The sequence below is a fragment of the Zonotrichia albicollis genome, chromosome 3 (assembly GCF_047830755.1).
Source record: "Zonotrichia albicollis isolate bZonAlb1 chromosome 3, bZonAlb1.hap1, whole genome shotgun sequence".
Taxonomy (NCBI): Eukaryota; Metazoa; Chordata; class Aves; order Passeriformes; family Passerellidae; genus Zonotrichia; species Zonotrichia albicollis.
Window position 1 is genome coordinate 40851328 of NC_133821.1, and position 16522 is coordinate 40867849.

Consider the following 16522-nt stretch of genomic DNA (forward strand, 5'->3'; position numbering starts at 1 on the left):
CCAAGATGTTAATGTTTTCTTTGGCTCTAAGTTGGAATGTACATATGTAGGAATCATTTTCATTTTCTAATTATTACAAATGATGTTCTGTTCTTTACAAACAGAACTGTTTTCAGGGGGAAAAGTTATGCTCAGGAAGAAACCAAGTAAACATTTTTACTTACGGTTTCTCTAGAATAACTAAAACTGATTGACCAGGCTCATTGGATTTAATCAAGCCATGACTATAAACTTGGAAAAATACTCAGTTACATGTTTCTGCCTGCAAGCTGTCTTTTGACTGAAAATAGGTAGTCATTGCTAGATTGCTACCCTGCATTTTGCTGTTTTATTAGACTATAGTATGTTCTTATGTCAATCTATTCAATTTGCTCTATTAAAGAAAAAATGCTAGGTGATAGTTGATGCTATATTTTGAGGTGTGTGTGTGTGTTGATTCCTACAATCTTTTGTACAAGAAATTTTCCTTGGTCATAGAATCACAGAATATACTGACTTTGAAGGGACCCAACAGGATTATTGAGACCAACTCCTGGTCCTGCACAAGACAGACAACCCCAAGAGTGACACCATGTGACTGAGAGCATTGTCCAAATGCTTCTTAAACTCTGTGAGGTTTGAGACTGTGACTGTTTCTCTGGGGAGCCTGTTTCAGTGCCCAGCCACCTTCTGTCTAAAGAACATTTTCCTGGTATCCAACCTAAACCTCTCCTGATGCTTTATCTGATGCTCCCAAGGTATGCTTGGCCCTTCTGGCTGCCAGGGCACTGCTGACTCCTGTTCAAGTTACCATAAACTGAGAGCCAAGGTCCCGTTCTCCAGCACTGCTCTCCAGCCTCTCATTCCCTACTATATACAGACAGCCAGGTTTGCCCCACGCCAGGTACAGAATCCCTTGTTGAATTTCCTCCAGTGGGTGATTGCCCATCTCTCTAATTTGTCACGGTCTCTCTGCAGGGCCTCTCTGCCCTCAAGGGAGTCAATAGTTCATCCCAACTTAGTGTCATCAGTAAATTTAGTATTCCCTCAAGTCCTGCATCCAAGTCATTTAAGTCTTTAGTATTGGATGGCCAGACATTTTAACAGTGAAGAATCAAACCTTCAAATTTTAAAGTAGATCTCCACTTATTCAGAGTAGTACTGTACAAGAGTGATATTCCTTCCTGAGCACAGAAAGGGAAATTTGTTCTTCGTAGTATCTCATGGTTCATTTACATGTCTAGACAGCATTCATGCAGACTTGTAGCACAGGCATATAGACCTACACATACTAAAAGACAATAGCTGTTTTTTTCTAATCAACCTAGTTCCTAAATAATGTAATATCACTACAGTTGATTGTGAATATTGCAGAAGGAATGCAATCAACAGCAAATAGCTGTAATATGAAGATTTTTTCATGCACTTTATTTAAGGCTGAGGGAAGCTGTCTGTTCTGAGTTAATTTTATCATTTTACCAGTTATATATAATCAGGTTGTGTTTTAAATTGCTGAGCAATTCAAGAAGCAGTCTTGGGTTTACCCACAACAGTGAATATATGCTGCACGTTCACAGGAAGCTATTTCAGATTTTACTGGGTTGCTAGTATGTGTCTGACACTCAAGGACTTACTTGTCAAAGGTTTGGTAGATATATTACAACTATGTGAACAAAATTACAACTAATGTGAACAAAAAAAATGTGTCATACACTCATTCTTACTCTGACTTGTTTCCATCACCCTGAAATGTTTATCTGCATGGGCTCAAAACATGGTAGCATATCTAATCATCTTCAGCATAGTAATTTTTTAAAATTTATTTTATTTTTAATTTTGTGTCATATTTGTCAGATTCTTAATATCAGTCTGTCTCATCTGACCAGAAGTTACAAAGCACTATGTGCTCAATGCCAGGACAATTCCTTTGGTAAGAGCAAAATTTTAAGTTTCTGAAACTGAAGTATATAGTGAGCCCTGGAACTCAGTATTTAATTTTATGTTGGACAGCTCTGGCCAGAAGAAATGCCACAAAATGATACTGGACATCAAATTGTTGCATAGAAATTACAAAGCCATGAAGGCAGAAAAAACAGAAAATAACCATGTTCATCTGAAACTTGGATATAGTCATTCTCTGCCTAAAATATTAACTGAGTCCAGTGCATTATTACCAGAAAACTTGTTGAGGGTAAAATCCTTTGGTGTTGACTTTGCTTGTTTGTGCTTTTAAGAACCCTTTATTTATTTTTCATTCATCTTAAATTTGCATATTTGAAAGTGTGGAAAGGATAGGAGCTGTATACAAGGCTATTTCTCTATTTTCCTTATTCTTTTTCTTCACATTAATTTCTAAGAAATAATCAAGAGATAAGATGATATTTAATCATATAAGCATCTAGAGCACTAAATTCACAGATTATGGCTCTTTATCCATATGGCATTGCTTTTCAGTCATGCTTTTTGGGCCAGCTTAATATTTAATTCATGAACAAATAGATGTGATAAACAACAGAACGATAGTTTCCAGATGTGCTTCATTTCTGTTTCTTTCCTAGCATATGAAGATAAACAGAATATTTGTTCACTGTGGACAATACCTAAAATAGCACCCTGGCATCTAAGATACAGCTTAAGTGAAATTTAGGTACTTAAATTCAGGAGAGCTACCAGGAAAAACAAAACCAAATAAATCCCCCCTCCTAAAAAAAATGTTCCCTTATTTCCTGAATGCAGCAAACTGCCATTGCTACAGCACATAGAGAAGTACTACTTTATTGGCTGAGCTGCCTATCCACTCCCCATGGAGCATCCAGACATAATGTGTGCTTCTGCTGAAGTCCCTTGGAGTGTGCTTGCTGCTGTATATCCATGCTTGGCTAGAAATGCCTGGTCAGAAATAAGTAGACAGCCAACCTTGGGTCATGAAAATAAAGGTCCAAGCATTTGTTTGTAAATTCAGAAAGTATTGGTTCTGATCTTCAGTTTCAAGGAGATGCTGAGCTGCAGTCCAGAGCTGTTGGTGTTTTATGTAGGTTATCCTAAATGTTCAAGTGTTGAGTATCTGGATTTTTAGAAAAAGTATTCCAGTGTTCCCTTGGGAATGCTTCAACAATTAAGGCCTATGTAGCATATGACAGTTTGTACTTAGAGGAAGATTGAGGTCCAGAATGATGTCAGCAGGAAAAGAAAGTCAGTTTCTGTATAGTTTTGCTGTTTAACCTTATCAAATCTTTTTTTTTGTTCTTTAGCAGCCAGAATGTATGAAAGGCTATTAAAAAAAAGAAATGTGGGATGTAGGATAAAGGATGCTGTGGAAATGCAGGCCAAACAATAAACAGGAATGTCCTTGAATCATAAACTGTAAGTCGTCATCTTGTGAAACAACAAAAGTAATCTGGCCAGAATTAACAAGAACAGGAAGAAAAAGGGGAGGAGACTTAATATGGAGGTTAGAAGTAAATACATAGAAATGGGTCAAGAGTTTAGAGGACTGTAAATAGAGTAGCTCAATGAGCCACAAGATGATTGAGTCCAATGTTTAACCAATCACTATCTCTTCAATTAGATCATAGCACTAAGTGCCATGTTCAGCTTTTTCTTGAATGCCCCCAGGGATGGTGACTCCATCACCTCCCTGGAAATTCCATCCCAATGCCTGAACAACCTTCCAGTGATGAGATTTTTTCTGGGAAGTCAAGTGCATTGTCATCCTGTAGCAATGATTGGCAGAGACTCCTATGTCATAAGCTTTCTGTCTGTAAATTTGATCATACTTGAAGATATTAAATGTTTCAATAAAACCTATTATTGTCTCAACTGAGTCTGGCAAGGAAGGGAACATGCCCCAGTCAGATATTTTAAATAGTAATCTCAAAATGTGCAGTATCCTACATGGTAGTAAAATGTATCCATTTGAATCTGGGATATTTAAATTCCAAGGAAGGAGATTATGTATCCTGTATTATGGAGGAAAAACTGTGTATTTCCATGTGTGTTTGGTAATGTGCTTAGGCTATGGTTTACAAATATGAATTTGTGGAAGTCAGGGTTGTGCTTCAGATTCTAAACCTGTTATCCTTCCTGGGAGCCCTGACTGCAGAGCTCTATTAAATCCCATCAGCTTCCTTGCTCCCAATGATCTGGCCCATCTCTTTGCTGGTAGTTGCTTTCTCCAATCTTTTCTTCCCAGCTGGCAAAAGAGAGTGTTTACTTGTATATCAGACATTGTAGTTGAGTTGATGATAGTGTCTCATCTTAAATTGCTGGTATGATTGTGCTGATGTGTCAAATTCTGCTGCTAGAGCAGCCAGAACATGGGCAGACATTTCCTTTTACATTCTCTGCTGTGGGGCAGTGACCTTTGACAGTAAACTTTGGGATGGAGGGAAGGGAGAGGGAAGAGGAGAAAGGAGAGGCAGTAAAATCTCAAACCACTGCAGAAGGGAGAAATTTGCTGCAGCAGGTTATACTCTACAGTATGTTACCTGAGGTATTGTCACTCATATATTTTTAATGCTGATGAGGGCCATATTTCATACCTGGAAAAATGCGTGTGCATCAGAGAGGCCGTGAGTATTGTAACAATATATTTTCCTCCCTAATGCCACCAAGAGTTTTCTGAAAATGAGAAGCTATCAAATTACATGGGGATTTGGCCAACCATGTATTCCAAAATTAAGCATTTCCATCAGACATAGTGTTGAGCCAGTTTACTAATGCAGACTACTTTGTCTCTGCACATTGTCCTAATAGAGCCAACTGACATGTTTTTTGCCATTGGAGAAGGACAAAGTTTGAAAAGAAAATTCAGAATTTGTCCCAAATATTTCTCTGGGTCAGAGAAAGGCTGAATGGTTTATTTGTTCCTAGTGCTGCAGGATTTTGCATTAGAATAGAATATTTTCTTTTATTCCATGAATTTTCTTGTCAGATACTTTTTATCATAGACTGTGTTCTCATATAATTTCATCACCAGATTTTAAAAAATATTCTAACATATCTGGTTAGATTTCCTATAACTATCTCTGTTTAATCTTCTTAGTTTGAGAAATTGTTCCGTTTGAATATCTATGCTTGGGTTCAATGTCTCCTACTTTCAGGAATACTTTGTAAGCTGATACAACTCTAAGCTCAAATGCAGTTAAACATATATCTGTACAAAGCTCATGGAAGTTATGTGATTGCTCCCCTCTTTGTCTCTGAGTGATTATTTGCTGAATATGCATCTTTAACTTCTGCTCATTCAGCAGGACTTCTTATCTGATTCGAGTGGGTGCATGCAACTTTATGAATCAGATTTAATAGTTTCAGAGTCTTGAGCTGATTTTCATAGTTGGGTGGTAGCTGAGTCCAACAGCAAATATAGGGGCATTGCATTACGAACAAAACCCCCACTTATTTCCTCTCATGGTTTAAGCCCATCAAAAAAGCACCATACAGCCACTTGCTCACTCCCCTGTGGTGGGAACTGGGGAAAGAATCAGAAAAGTAAAATTAAGAAAGCTCATATCTATTTTAATGGGTAAAGCAAAACGTGTGTGTGGAAGCAAAGTAGAATAAAGAATTCCTTTACTCCCTATTGACAGCCAGATGTTCAGCCATCTCCAGAAAAGAGGGTTCCTTCACTCATAAGAGTGACTTAGGAAGGCAAATATTGTCACTCCAAATGACTCTGCTTCATTCTTGTTCCCCCTAGCTTTTTTTAACTAAACACTATGCCACATGGGGTGGAATATCCCTTTGGTCCATTGGGGTCAGCTGTCCCAGCTGTTTTCCATCACAGCTTCTTGTGCATCCCCAGATTATTGACTGGTGTGGCAGTGTGAGAAACAGGGGAAAAAAAGGCAACATCTAATACCATATGGCCTGATTAGAGACTCAAAATCCCTGGAGAGTATGTTCCAGGAATCAGATGCCCTGGATACATAGAAGGATGTTCTGCTAGATATTTTATGTAACACCAAAAATTATTTAACAATGAAGAAAGTGACGCATACAGCATCCTATTTGAGGTATAAAGGCTTCAGGATCTCCATGATGAAAGGGTGCATTAAGATAAATGAAGGCTTGAAAAATGTAAAATAATAGGAAAATACTAAAAAATAACAAGATATGAGAAGTCATTGACAAAGGTTTTAGCCTGTCAGTTTTTGAGTTAGCAGTCTTTGAAACCTTATAATAGTATTATATTGAGGTTCTAATAAAACATAAGAGAAGTTTTATAACCTGTGACATGGACCCAAACAAAACAAAAAACTTTTTTAAAATCAGTGGGTTTTTTTAATTGTAACATATTCACTTTTGTATTGTCCTGCAGCATATGCTTCAGGTCAAAGCATTCCTTGTCTATAATACATTGGAAGATAATTTCAGATCCTTGAAACAGTCTGGAACAACGCAAAGACAAGTTAAAGGACAGCCATATTATTCAAGTTATGTATTCAGTCCTATTTAGTCACAAAATAGGACACTTTCCTCTGCTTTACATCACTCTTAATTAGATTTCTCTATTCCATTTTATCCTCTCCATCTCCCTCCTTGCTTTTGTCTCCTGTCACAAAGCCGAAGTTGTGTTACCGGCTCATCTCTTTTCCATACCTATATGTCTCCAGAAATGCAGGCCAAAACCAACAGATTTATCACAGCCTTAATGACAGCTGGCTGCATGCTGAGTGAATTCTTAAATTCCACAAAACTACTTTTCTTGCCAAAACATGTGGAGTTGCAGCAGTCAACATTTTATTGGGACTGTTATCTCCAGATGAAGAATGACTCGGCTGGAAAAAATTATTTGGTATCAGCTACAGACCTATTTTTACCTTCTTGTTTGGTGAAACTTCAGAAAATATAATTAGCCATATGTTGAGCGATGTTCTCCACGTCTTAAATTCAATTTCTGCAAGCCACATTTAAGCACTACCTCCTCCACAACTTTACACTTAGAATCAGAAGACATGGTAGGGTTTTTTATGAGAATGTGATTCTTCATACTTCTTTGAGTATATATTTGTGCTTATGAAGATTGTAGAACTGGCAGTACTTAAGACTGAAATCTTCCTTTTGTTTACATGGGAAGATTTGTGCAGGCAACGGTACTGGAATCATCCCCTACTTCTGTCACTTATGAGCTTCAAGCCTAGCATGGGGACAATGGTGTTCTCAGAGGCAGGAAAGTAGTGCAGGTCAGAAACATTCATTCTCCCCCACAAGTATTTATAGTGAAAACAAAACAAGATTACTTTAATCAAAAACATATACAGAAAAACTTAAGGGTTTGTCAAAAATAAGAGCTTCTAAGTGAAAATATTTTTTTCCCCAAATGAAATCTAAACCAACTGTCAAATTTCAAATTGGATTAAAACATATCAAAAGATTAAATCACATCTGTCTGGCTAAGTATTGGTATGGAATTATAGTCAGGTGCCTCATGATACTACTATGTCCCCCAAATCTGAACTTGTGTTTGGCCTACTTTTCCCATAATACAATTTCAGTTTTTCCTTAGGAAGTTTTCTGGGAAATGAAGCTCAGTTTTTGCTGCTCTGTAAAGGCAATTTGAACTATGTGAATTGGATAAATGTTACCTTTCTATTTAAAGAAGAAAAAGAAAACTCTTTTGCTAGAAGAATAGTAAGGCTGGAGTTTTATTTTTCTAGTCGGTGGAGAAGTGTTCTTTGGTTCCTCTCTGATTACAGGTGGTCTGATTCAAACTTCTCATTCTTTCACAAAGCTGCCAAATAGAAGAAGTTGTTTTCTTGCAACATCATGGTCCATGTCACAGAGCAGAAGTGTACAAATGCTAGAGTGAAGGGAGAGAAGAACATTTGGGGTACTTTCACACTGCTGAATGGTCTGACAAAGCTCACAATACAAATAGAGCTTCTGCAGCCTCTGTCATTTCTATCCCAGCTGTGCTCAGACTAAACTCTATGTAATTGAAAGTCAAGCCTCTTGGCTATGATCATTTAAAACCCAGTCCCAATGTTCTTGTGTTTCCACATTTTTGTACTGATGGCAAGCTGCTGTCTATCTGCTTGATCTTACTCTCATTGACTTACTTGGCCTGCTTTTTTCAGTTGGCCTCATTGCTATTTGAAATGCAAAACATTTAGATTGCTGATGATCTGTTTCTAGCAACTTCAAAGAAGGAGACATAACACCATTTATTGACAAAATTGAGACCTGCATGTCACCCTTATTTTCAGGAGGCTCCTGATGAAAGCCTGTTGTCCCTACTGGAGCCATTTTTTTTCAAAGGACAGTGGCAGTTGCCTTTTGCAGGTCACAGTGCTTAAGAGAGTTTCTGATCCCTTACACAAAGGGTGAATGTATAGATTGTTTCTGAGGCACCTCTGTTAATGATAATCCATTGAAATGAGTTTCAAGATTACTACAAATTGTTTCATGGCAGTCTCATGGCTCAATATTGAGTGAGTAACATCACACTGTACGAAACAGTGCCATAGAATATAAGGATTTAAATAGTCAGAATGGCAAAAAGCAATTTGAGGAAAAAGTAGCATGTTTAATCACATTTCACTGAGTATTGAAATCAACTGAGTTGCTTTATAGAGCTTTCAAAGCACAAATAGCAAGGATGTTGATCATTCTATCAGATTTTCATCAGTAAAAATTAGTAATCAAGGCTGTTTTTCCTATAGTTAAGGGAATCAACTTATTTAACTGAATGTGTTGTTTTGGTCAAGTGTTAGTACAGCTGAGATGGAGGATTTATTTGTTTTTGTAGCAGGTTTAGATGAAGTTAGCTACTTCGCTTAACCTCTTTCTCAGTAGCTGAAGGCTTTTCCTACTTTTACAGATTACATTTTCCTAATTTTACAGGTAACTTTAATTACAGAAAAAGTCATTAGCTTAATTAAAAATAATTTTAAAAGAATAAAACTTCCTCTGCATAAAAATAAAAATCTATGTTTATTTTATAGTTGAAGAGTAGGTAGAGTGTTTACTTTTGCTTGTTTTCTATAGACATTCAAAACAGCAAAACTTGACTGATATACTGCAATGTATTTCAAATAATACATTTCCTACAATTCCACTAAATGACTATTCTCACAATTTCCAAAGAAATACAATTTGTTATGGTCCTTTTGTGCTCACAGAACAATCTAATTCTCATGACCTGTGAATTTAAGTCTGTATTTATATTCTCTGGTTAAGCATTTGCCAACTTTTAATGACTTAATTTGTCTCTGATTAGCTTACTCTGTAGACTTCTCTTGTAAGCAAAATGATATTTTTAATTTAAAATGCATGCTCATATGATACAGATAATCACAGGTCTGGGGAAGAAAAAAGTGAATCCAGCATGGATTTTTTTTCTTTCCCTGGTATCCAGATTTACAGTTTAGTAAATATTATGAACAAACCTCTGCTTAGAAATTGTTTCAGTTTGAAAACTTGAGAGACATAATCCCATACCCCTTCAGAATACACTTACTGCTGAAAATCCATAGTTAAGGTTATGTTATTCCTTTATTAGTTCCATTAATGTCTTTGAATAATGGCTTCCCATGTGGTAATCTAATTGTTGCTTGGAATAATTGGGATATTGGCCCATTGTCATAGATCAGGTAGGAAATTGATAAAAGAAAGATAAACTATTAGTTTGATGGGGCATGGGAGTCTAACTAGGAATGTTGAGATAATGGAATTGGTTAATTTTTGATTGAAAGCCAATGACATCTACACAGTGAGTCCTGTTGAGCACTTGCCATGATTTAGGAATATTACTGCCCAACTCGGTGCCCCCACCGAGACTCTCCAAACCACACAGTGCTGTCTCTCACTGCCCCATTCTCCCCTCCCCTTCCCAGCTGTGGTGGGATGGAGGGAATTATTAGAGGTAAGAAAGGCAAAGATCACAGGTTGAGATAAAAACGATTTATTGGAAACAACAAGATAAGAAAGTGAACAGTAACACCAACAATGTTAATGACAGAGGGTACAGGAAAAGAGAATTCACCCAGAAAACCTCCTCAATATTAGACACTATAGGATGGTTGCCTCTGCCATGTTTTCTTGACCCTTGTGAGAAGAGTGTCCCTTTCCCCTTTCCCCAGCAATGATATGAGGTAGTACTGAATAACCTCATGATCCCCTCCCAGCTATTGAAAAAATTAACCCCAGCCAGAACCAGGGCAATAGTAGAACTTGCAGAAACTCTAGTACATGGAATATTTAAAACTGAACATGACAGAGGTGAAAAAGTGGATTTTGGGTAATTAGTTTTTCATTGGCAAAGGGGTGGACTAGTGACCTATTATCTCATAAACACCCTTAAGTCTGTTTGAACACATACTTGGAATTCTATATGTCCTCTGATCCCATTTGAAATTCTTTTGTATCTACCAGTAGGAAATCATTATCCTGTGAAAACGCTGGACAGTAAATGCTTAATTTTTGGTCTTTCTTACTGGACAATTAAATCTCAGTATTTGTACAGTCACTTGTTTACTTGCAGTAGAGAGGACAGAACTCAGAAATCAACTTGTCCCATGGATCACAAAAACACCTAAAATTGGCCAGCAGCACAGAGAATTTAAAATGGTGGGAAATATGCAATGACTTCATTGATTTTTGATACTTTGTATTCTAATTATTTGCATTTTGTGTCTTTTACAGATCATCTGAAAGGAAAGATAATCCAGAGGCAGATACAGAGAGCAGCTCTAGGTGAGAGAGTAGTATTTCAGACAGGATACAACAGGGACAAGCTCTCTCCCAGGGCTGAATCTGCTTGGGAGACAGGCTGTGTTTTCTATGACAGATTTTTTGCCACAGTATTTCTACAATAGTCCATGCCACAAAGAACATGTGAAATTTGCCTGAATTTTGACTCCAAAGGCATCTAATTTTATGTGTGATGAGAAAAAATAATATGAAATTCTTACAGATTTTGGAGTTTGGTTTCTGATTAGTCTAATCTGAATTCTCATTAACAGACACTGATTTGTCCTGAGGCTGAGCTAGTAGCTATATTGCCACTATCTAACATTCTTTTTAACTTTTCTCATTCGAAGGGGAACTGAAGGCATATACAGTTCATTTCTCTCACATCTACTTATTGAAATTGAGAAGTTATTCTTGCCATTTCTGTTGACACAGCTGTAAGGCTAAAATTGTCTGTGTAAGTTGCTCACAAAAGTGTAGTCATCCAAATTTGGTTTAAGATGCTTTAAGCTGACTTCCCTGACTTTGTACTGAAATGGCCTAGGAGTGTTTAGAAGAGAATTCCACTTTGGGGTGAGTAAACTTCAGTCAAAATTTGACAGAAAACGTCTGGGGCAATCAGTTTAGATCCCTCCTCATTTAGATCCATGGAAGAATCCCAAAATGTACGTTCATGGACCTCCTTCAGATAAAAGATTGCAGCTGATATGAGTATTTCTATGTATACATAACATAGAGAACATTATCTCTTAATAAGAGAGAGAAAATTTGGGGACTATCTTTAATTACAAAAGTCAGGTGAGTAAGTTACTTCAGAATAGCAAAACTTTGTGTTTCTAGTTTACCCATGCATTTCAAGCTTTGGTGATAATGTTATTGTTTCATACCTTTATCCTTTTTTATTTTGATTTAAAAATCAGCACTCAATGTAATTTTGTCTGTCAACAAAGCCCAGGTATCAAACTCAGTTGATTTTTATCAGGATGAGAAGGGGAAGGGAAGGAATTGCTGATCTCTTCTTCCTGTTATCCAGTGACAGGACACATGTGAAAGGTTCAAAGCTGCATCAGGGGAGGGTCAGATGTGAAATTAGGAAAAGATGCTTTACCAGAACAGGCTTCCTTGATAGGTGATCAATATCCCATACCTGATTGTTTAAAAAGTATTTGAGCACCCTGTTTCTAGTAATATGCTTTCACTTTTGGTCAGCCCTGAAGAGGACTAGATGATTGCTGCGAGTCCTGTTCAACTCCTCCCCTTCCCTGCCCTCCCTGTCCTTCCTCTGAAGTTCAATTTAAAGGTGCTATCTTCAGAATAGCAATGAATAATTTCTTTAATTCATTCCAGGTTTGAATACCATCTATTTAGTAATTTTTTTAACATTCTGACAAGTTACGTCAAGATAAATCATAGCAGTGCTCTTTATGAGAACTCCTTATTCAATGTTTTGAAAAATGAACTAATATATTCTGAATATATGTTTCAATCTGAATGATAATATCTGGTCTTGTACACTGACTTTTTTACTACATAGAAAAATGGTGTTTCAAATGCTGTTTTCAATAACTGAGCTGTTTTTTATAACGTAGGTAGGTATTATTTTTCATGTCCCTAGGAAATGCCATAGTAGTGACTTTACAAGCTATACATTCATGGTGTGAGTATTCTATTAGTATTTCACCTCATAGCAGGCAACCTGTGTGTTTTTGCCTTTTTGTTTTGAGCATTGCTGTCTGCTTATTCTCACTGAGTCTGGAATGCACAAAGTATTTTCCAGTATTTACATTATTATTTGAAATACTCTGGATATTTAAACTTAATATTCATTCTATGAGTTGGGAGGTATTGGTTGCCTGTCTCCCTTTCTGGGTGAATGTTTTTTTTCCAAAGAGCAACAGGTGCCAAGTCTCCCAGGAACTTCTTGATAATCAGAATGTCATCAAGATATTTTTAAAAGAAAACTGTGTGGTCAAAAGTCTAATTAAGGGTCTGTTGAAATCCCAACCTGAAACAAAACACACCATTGTTTCAACTAGAAACCAAGTTAAGTTAACATCTTCCAGCTGCTTTTCTTTTTTTTTTTCCATTAACTTAAAGCATTTTATGGTTAAAACTCTTCAAGAAACTATTCTAGTCTGATTTGAAAGAGTGTAGATCTGTTTCCCTTATGGCTGTACTTAAGATGTGGATTTCTTTTTGAAGGAAAACACCACTACTCAGCCCATTGCTCTAAGCTATCTCTTTTAAAACACCATATGCTGGGAGTTAAAAAAGGACAGAAATAGATGGGAGGTATCATCAGAGACAAGGGATGTTCAAAGTTTGTCAGTACACTGCCAGAAATATTGAATATTTTCTATAAATTTGCAAGGATTCATCTCAGTGTGCCTTTTGTCTTTATTAACTGCAAAAATACCTTATGCAAATAAATAATTTTAGTTATCTTTATTAAAATATTTCAGAGTAACACACTTAACTGCATTTTTAGGCAGGATTTAAAGTTCCTTTTGCATGCTTAACTGCATTTCAGGAGTATTTAAGATGAAATAATGTGCACACTGCCTAAGTATTGACAGCAAAAACACTGGATCACAAACATGCTTCAGGGTGGAAAAGATGGGAGAAAAGAATGGAAAGAAAAGCTTTCCCTGGGGTTTACAGTGTTTTAGAAGAAAAGTTGATGTTTTATATTATTCTAGTGAAGCATTATCTTATGATGTTTTAAAGTAGTATTTTTGTAAAATGCAAAGCCTGATGACAAAACCTTCTTGCTTCTGAGGAGGATTGTTGGGAGTAAATTATTGTCCAACTCTGTTGTCTTTGTAAAGCTACTTGAAATGAAAAAACAAAAAGAGGACATATGTGGGTCTTTGTAAGGAATTTCCATCCCTTGTACAGACTTCAGTATTAAGGCACAGTTTTATCAATATTTTATTAAAAAACTTCAACCAAACCAAATAAAAAATACTTGTTTTTCCAGATTTTATAACTTGAATTTTATAAATAAGATTCTGTATTTCTCATATTATTCAAAGACTGTTCCCCAGTTCTTTTTTAAGCAAAATTCCCTTGAAAAACTGATTCCTCATAAAAAATAAAATGACGAGGTGATTCAGAAACAACAGATATGTTTCAATCCCTGAAAATGCATACCAGGATTTGATTTGGTGTGGTAAATGCCTGCGAGCAAAGATTTGGCATGTTATTTTTATATTTGGATTTATAACACATATTTGGTTTTAAGCAAAGATAAATTCCTGCTTATCTTTCTTCCCTTTACAGCTTTATCTGTACCATTTTTTCCTACATTTTCAAAGCTAGATGCCCATTCTAAAGATGTTAGTATCAGCCTATGCCCTTTTTCATTCCTTGCTGTGTGTTTCTTTGTAGCATGTTTGATTCTGCTTCCTCACGTTTCCTTGTCTAGAAGTGAATGAACGTGATCAGCACAGAGGACAGACAGTGCTGTATAATGAATGCATCATGGTACTCCTGCAGGAGTATTCCAGCCAGTCTTAGGAAAGGATTTCAAGCAATGATTCCTCCAATGCTTTGATGCTGCCACTACCATATATCCAACATCAACATGCAAATATGTTGTCTGACAAATTTCTGCATATCAGAAAAGATACAAAGGGGAACTGCTGCTTCTAGCTGTCCACTGTCAGATCACAGAATGATTTGAGTTGGAAAGCAGGTTTAATCCTCCAGCCATGGGGAGGGACATTTTTCACTAGATTAGGTTGCTCAAAGTTCCATCCAACCCATCATTGAAGCATTCCAATGTGGCTCATGCCACTAGAAATGCTGGTCCACCATGATTTGTACCTGCTCTGGATATATGTTCAGGAAGTGTATGGTAGTCCTCTCTGCAACCCTTGCAGCCTCTCCTAGACATATATAACATTAATTAGTCCAATAATTATGACTGTCTTGAATTAATCTGCTATGATCTGTGTGAATGGAAAGCACATAGCACTTCCAAACTGCTGGTTTGCATCAGAGTTAAACTGCTCTTTAAACAAATCCATATTTAAATAAAATGAACTTGGTTTCTTTCACTGCTTTGCATCTTGTAACTGAGATGACATTTAACTTTTTTCATATGAAGCAGAAGAGTCTTGATCTGTACTAATGCTATGAAATGAAGAGACACAAGTGTTTTCAATCTCAAAATGACAGAAGCTGAGGAAACTGGCAGTTTGTGTTTTCCCACACAAATCCAGCATAGTCCATGGAGAAAAATAGATGGCCTGTTTTAAGACCATCATTCTTGGTGATGAAAAATGATATGTATGGGCTAAATAAAGCATTTTAGAGAAATAATCAGAAGTCCATAATTTCAAGGAGGTTGTGGTTTGTTTTTTTGCTTGGTTGGGTTTTTGGGTTTTGTTGGGGGCTTGTTTGTTTGTTGTTTTTTGAAAGAGATAAGGCAATGTCTCCAGTACTACCAGGCATCCAAGAGCTAAAATATGCTAGAGAGCAGTGTAGTCAGTTTACAATAGCCTCAGAATAAGGGAAAGATTCCTCTTAGGAATACACAATTTTCACAAGTCACGATCTTTCTGTGTGTTATGTTCTTCTGTACATTTGCGCTTGAAATGTCAAACAGCAGTGGTGGTTTTGTGGTTTTGTGCATGCAGCACACTGATTTTTATTCGTAGGGTGACCTCTAGTGGCATCAAGGCCATTTTCTTTAGAGATGAATTTAATTTCTTTAGTGTTTCAAAAAGGAAATAGGAATGGTGAGTGACAGAAAGCTGGTAAGATTGTGCTTGCTAAAAGGGACATTTATTTTTCATTATTATTAAGACAAAGATACCAATGTCACAACTGGATGAAAATTCAAAATCAGTACTTCTTTGCCTTTATTAACAAGTTTTACTCTGCCAAAGATACAGATACTTTTGAATTTGCTTTGTACAATTATTGAAATGTATTAGATACTTTTAGATTATTTACCAAAGTGTTTGTTAATCAAATGCTTGCTACAGTATAGGGACAATTAATTTTGAAAATATATACAAGCAGTTATTTGGACATTACAAGTTGTTAGACTATATCCTTTGGTAACTGTGAAGCTACACACTGTAGCAAACTTACTCTCTTGGTTTTGCATGCTATTTTGTGCTTCAAGTCAGCACAGTTTATGGCTGAAACTATGAGCTCTTGAAGAGTTTTTTATTTTTGTATCTGCCAAGTTCTTCTGTAAAGATGATCACAATCAGGAAAAAGCCATGGATTCAAAGCAGCAGCTAGGCAAGCTGCAATGATGCCCTACCACAGCACTTGAGGTTTCTTTTAAGGTAATATGTTTTGGGATTTTCCCAGTATTACATGGGATGTAAGTTTAAAACTGTAGGAGTATATTCTAAATAAGACGACACTTCTTCCACCTGTCTCTTCAGGCCTCAATCTCACACAGACTTTTCTTTCTACAGGTTTCTCTCCAGTCCTTCTAGAGTGTTTTGTAGTTTTATTTTTTGCTGTATTTTTTCTATTACTTTTTTATCAGGGTTTACTATGTCCAAGGTTAAATTCTAGAAGCAGGCATGACTCTTCTCTTTCAGTTTGTCTTCAAGAAAGAGAATACTGATATTTGCTGGAAGTCTTTGCAAATATGTCCTCCTCAACTGTCAGAGAAAATTCTGAGATTACTTTTGTGCCCCTATTAAACTTCCCATGTGACCCACTCAAAACCAGTGATCAGACCTTAGAAAAGAGCAAAGACATTTTTGGATCAAGTGATATTTTTATTAGGAGTCATGAACTTGTGGCACAGCTACCCAGTACTCAGCATTTTGACATTGACTTTGGCATTTCACTGTTGTTGGAACAGCTTGCAGCTTCT

At 36.6% G+C, this 16522-nt stretch overlaps 1 protein-coding gene across 5 annotated transcripts in view; it reads left to right on the plus strand.

Moving 5' to 3' along the window:
- The window catches only part of KIF6 (kinesin family member 6), a 156570-nt gene that overhangs the window by 116534 nt on the left and 23514 nt on the right, over nucleotides 1–16522 (plus strand). For all 5 annotated transcript variants that reach the window (XM_074537230.1, XM_074537229.1, XM_074537226.1 and 2 more), the window contains one exon: nucleotides 10624–10674. In XM_074537230.1, the coding sequence (XP_074393331.1) occupies nucleotides 10624–10674 (51 nt within the window). The remainder of the gene's footprint in view (nucleotides 1–10623; nucleotides 10675–16522) is intronic.